Raw genomic sequence first — 4,956 nt, forward strand, 5'->3', positions numbered from 1 at the left:
GAACTGTCGCTCCGTGCAAACTTCAAATTATCTGCCAGTGTTCTGACTCGTGTTGATCATTTGCCCGACAAACAGCAGCGGAGGGTTTAATCAAATCAAATCCAAATCTCAGCTTCGTCTCAAACGCTGTCTTTCCTCTTTCCAGCTTCATGATGCAGACTTCACTTAACTGAACTAGACAGATACTAGAGGTCAACTTCATCATGACCTTCAACAATATAATATACTGCGACAGAAAACGACTCTCAGCAGGTGAAGAATGTTTAATTCCACCGCTGCAAAGTCTGTAAGTCACTGCATCAAACCATTTATCTGCAACTCGATCACTTATTGTCAGATCCATTATTACAAACACTGAAAACATGTTTCTGCTAAACTTTCCAATAACACACCAAGGCCTGAAGCAGATCCTGAAACAGTCTGAAACATCCAGAAAACCGTCTTGAAGCTCGTGTTCCAGCTCTTTATTATCGTACCTCTGCACGCCCTGCACGCCCTGCACGCTCTGCACGCTCTGCACGCCCTGCACGCTCTGCAGCCAGCTCGCCGTCAGCCCCGTTTGTCAAACCTGGAGTCTAAGTTGGCCGGAGCATGCTTTGGCTGCGATTGTTCTGGAAGTGATGAAACAGCGTTGAATACAGATTCTTTGATGGTAACCTGGAGCAGAGCAGCACAGACTAACATGCAGCCACAGTCAACAAACATCTAACCCTCACGTCTCATGCTAGCATATTTAGCTTTCCCATTCAAAGCAAAGGGAGCCGTTAGCCTCAGCGTGCATCTCCTCATCCAGCAGTGATCAGTCCACACCCTCCCTCACATCCCTCCTCTCGCCTTGTTTGTCTCCTCGCTCTTTTCCATTCACGCCATTTTTGTTTTTACCTTCTTCACCTGCCACCCTGAAAAACACTCCCCCATCCTTCTCCCCGTCCAGCTGACGCCTCCCTCCTCCTCCTCCCCTTCGCCTCGCTCACTCTGTTTTCTGCATTGATGGCTGCCATGGCGACAGGCCTCGCCTTATCATTACCGCTCACACCCTTTTTTCTATGGCCTCTCCTGTTTCCCATTACGACTGAACATGGAGCTAACCGTCACAACACAGCAGCTGGAAATGACAAAAGGTGTAGCAACACTCGGCTCAGCCGTGCAGCGTTGCAAACACTCCAAAAGTATGTTTTATTTATGATTACACTTAATTATCATTCATAAAGAGCAGCCTTTAACAATCATTGAGTCCTTAATCAGGCAGCACACAGACGCTCTCACTGTGAGCTGCGACCTGACGCTTAGCTGAGCATCATTAGGGAAGACATGACGTGTTTGTTTCAGAGACACAAGAAGCAGAAGTTCAGGATTTCACTCGTCCATTACTCCATTTATGATGTACAGTGAGCGTGTGTTATATCCACATGTTGACAGATACTCATAAACGTGTGCGGCGTCTGCAAACACAGCCGTGTTCAACGAAACGACAAAACTAAGACAACAACGATGCAGTCGAGTAACATTTAGAAATATATTTTAAATATTCTGCAAATGACACTTTATCATGCTAACTCTGACAGCTCAAACAGACGTTCCCTTCATGACATCACAAAGGGCAGTAGCCCCTCCCACAGACAGGTGTTTGTTCTGCCTTCTCATCGTAAACAATAGGACACAAAACGGCAACGCCAAGTCAGCAGTGTCGTTGACATGCTAAAATGTTCTCGCCATTCCTCTTCAACGACCATTTCATTGTCAAAGTCGTCCATTCAGGTGTCTCCGCTCGTCCGCATAGTGAGAGAGTAACTCTGTGTGTGTGTGTGTGTGTGTGTGTGTGTGTGTTTGGTCACGTCTGCCATCGCAGAAGTGACGAGCTCTGTTTTATAAAACAACCCGCCTACGTGTGGACGAAGTGTGAAGCCCTTCATCGTGATTCACGCTCTCTTGTCAGGGTGCTTTTACTCTGCTTTGACCTCTGACCTCTTCGCTATTTGTGTCGTGACGCTCGTTCACCGAGAGTCACTCGTGGATTAAAACAAACAAAAGGTCGACGCTGCCGCCGCTCGAAATGCAAAATACCCCGACAACAACTCAAATGTCAACACGCTACGATGTGTGAGCTGCTCCGTCACTTCATCCTGCTGTGTTTTAATATCCACACAAGTCTTTATTCCTCTGCAGACGCTCACTGCAGGCTTTGCTTTTTAAAGTGGCGTGGCGTAGATCAGGACCCGGGACGGTTTGGAATAAAAGCGAGGAACACGGGCTGTGATGTCACCACGGAGTACTTCACCAACACGCCATCCGACCACCTTCTGCTCCATCCTCCGTCACTGCTGCACTTCCCCTCCGTGGTTGTCTGGATCCCGCTCGTGTTTCTGTAAGAATCCCGTTTTATGAGCAAAACGTCAACGTCGCTCTCGGGAAACCTGCCGCTGTTTCTCAAACAGAGAACAGGAAACTGTGACAGCCGCTGACAACACGCACAGATACAGCGAGGGGCGTGTCAGCGGAACCAAGATGGCGGCGTCAGGGTGAAAGACAATTTCAACCAACCTCTGAAAAAGTGTTTCTGGAGCAACGCTGCCTTTAAACTTTAAGGTCATGTGACGCAGAGAGAAGTATGTAAACAAGCTGATCTTAATGTCTGAGAGGAAGTGATGCGTGTTGTTAGCCCCGCCCCTCCCCCTCCTCACCGTGCACTCCATCTCCTCTGGTTCTGGTTTGATCTGTACAGAGGGCATGTCTGTCTCGCCCTCCTCCTCCTCCTCCTCCTCCTCTTCCTCCTTCTTCTTCTTCTTCTTCTTCAAAGACTGTGATGCCACTTCCTGTTGCTCCTCCTCGCCTGCTTCCTCGTCCTCCTTCTTCAGCGGCCGCCGAGACCTGGTCGCCGGCTCCTCCTCCTCCTTCTCCTCTTCTTCTGGCGGCGGCGGCTGCTGAGTTAGCGTGCTCCGCGTGGCCGGGCTCCTCCTCTTCTTCTTCTGGCCGGCGGCGGCGCTCTTCTTCTGCTTAGGGGTTGACTGGCACTGAGGAGGAGAAGGAAGAAGGAGAAGGTGAGATATCTGACACATTAAAGGAGAAGGAAGGTAGGAGAGGAGGTGAGAAGGAGGCAGTGAAAGAGGGGAAACATCAACGGGGGAAGGAAGGCTGAAAACAATGTAGAATAAAGAAAGTTGTAAGCCAGGAGAGAGGGATGAAAAGAGGGGATTTGTGAAAGGATTTGAAGGAGGAATGGAGAGTTAGAGAGGAGGGGGGAGATAGAGGAGGAAGCACAAGAGGGGGGAGGAAACTGTGAAATCAGGAGGGGAGGAAGACAGGTAGGAGAGGAAGCGAGACAGGAAATGGCAGGCGAGAGTTAGGAGGGAAAAAAAACACACATGACAACAAGCATTACCTCTGCTCTAAGAGCTGGTCCAAAAAAAGAGAGAGAGAGAGAGAGAGAGAGAGAGAGAGAGAGAGAGAGCCGTCTCAGAAATCAGCCAGAAGGGGGGGTAAGAACACACACTCACTCACACTCACACACACACACTGGTTTAAAGAGAAAGATGGAAATTAAAGCTAGAAAAGAGAGATACGGGAGGCAGAGAAACAAAAGGCCTAATCCTCAGGCTGCCAGTGAGGGAATGAGAGTGAAAGAGAAATAACAGAGAGAGAGAGAGAGAGAGAGAGAGAGAGAGAGAGAGAGAGAGAGCGAGAGCAGGGAGGAGTAGCCATGAAATGACCCCTCCCTCCCTTTCAGCAGCAGGCAGGCGGACACACCCTTTTCTGGAAGCCGAGAGAGAGAGAGAGAGAGAGAGGTGTGGGGAGTGCCTACAACACACACACACACACACACACTTCTAGTCATGCACACACCCTTCTTCTTCTTCTTCTTCTCTGTCTCTATTTTCTGCACACATCAGCGTCCTTTGACACAAACTAGAACGTACTTCTCTGTGTCTGAAATAAAAAACATCAGATGAAACAAACGTGAAGAGTAGAAATGTTCACGCTGATTCCACGTGTGCACAAAACTTCCCGAACTCTTCGTTGGCGAGTTTCATGTGTGAACGCCAACAGACTCTGAGGAACAGGCAGAGCCTCGAAACCTTTTTACCCGGTCTCGGTCTCGGTCTCAGGTTTTTAATCGAGACCGGTCAAGACCTCCACTGAGCGCCTATGTCGACGACCTTCCTGCGATCAGAAGGAAAACGCCGTGTGTTACAGGACACGCCCCCTGATCACAGCAGGAGGACTTTTATGGACTTGGTCTCGGTCATTGTGGTTTTGATTACCACACTAACTAACACACAGCCTTCACAGCTTCAGTGATCCGTGTGGCTCCAGAACCTTCTTTGAGTGAATGACAGTGTTGAGACTCGTCACTCAGGAGGTCCACGCTGTCACACGCTGTTTGAACTCTGCTGATCTGAGTGGAAGTTGAATTAAAAAAAGATCACTTCCCTTCCTGTTCAGTCTTCCTCTTTGAGCTAGCTCTGACAGCGGTTAGCGCTGACCTTTCACAGGAGCGTTCACGTTGTGGTTTCTGAGCTCTTCTTCTTTCTAGTCTACAGGAATGTGCGCTTTAAACTGGACGTGTGTTCGATCAGCTCGGCCTGCGTGTGCGAGCTTTAAACAGGAAGTGATAGAGAAACCAATTTGCATGTTTTATCTTTCCCACGCTGCAGGAGACGCTCAGATACTCAGACTAAGTCTCTACTTCCTGTGAGCAGCTGCTGTCTGTCCAGTCAACAAATAGCCATTTTGATATGTTGGGCGACGCGCAGCAGGGCGCCGATATTAAATCACAAACAGTGTGGTACGCTGCACAGGAAACGCTGGGCGTGGAGAGCAGACTGTGTCCACGAGTGTATCCTGCAACACACACGTCCCTTCCCTTCTGTCCAACACGGAAAACTTCACGCTGTGGAGGACAGAAATAAGAAACTTCAGAAGCAACTTCAGGGTCGACGTGCCGTGTTTGAGAAGAGC

General features: G+C 49.2%; 1 protein-coding gene across 2 annotated transcripts in view; it reads right to left on the bottom strand.

The window, feature by feature from the left end:
• Positions 1 to 4,956, bottom strand: part of klf8 (Kruppel like factor 8) — a 38,285-nt gene that overhangs the window by 23,293 nt on the left and 10,036 nt on the right. For both annotated transcript variants that reach the window (XM_079355827.1, XM_079355826.1), the window contains exon 2: positions 2,682 to 3,011. In XM_079355827.1, coding sequence (XP_079211953.1) covers positions 2,682 to 3,011 — 330 coding nt within the window. The remainder of the gene's footprint in view (positions 1 to 2,681; positions 3,012 to 4,956) is intronic.

The sequence above is a fragment of the Symphodus melops genome (assembly GCF_947650265.1).
Source record: "Symphodus melops genome assembly, chromosome: 11".
Taxonomy (NCBI): domain Eukaryota; kingdom Metazoa; phylum Chordata; class Actinopteri; order Labriformes; family Labridae; genus Symphodus; species Symphodus melops.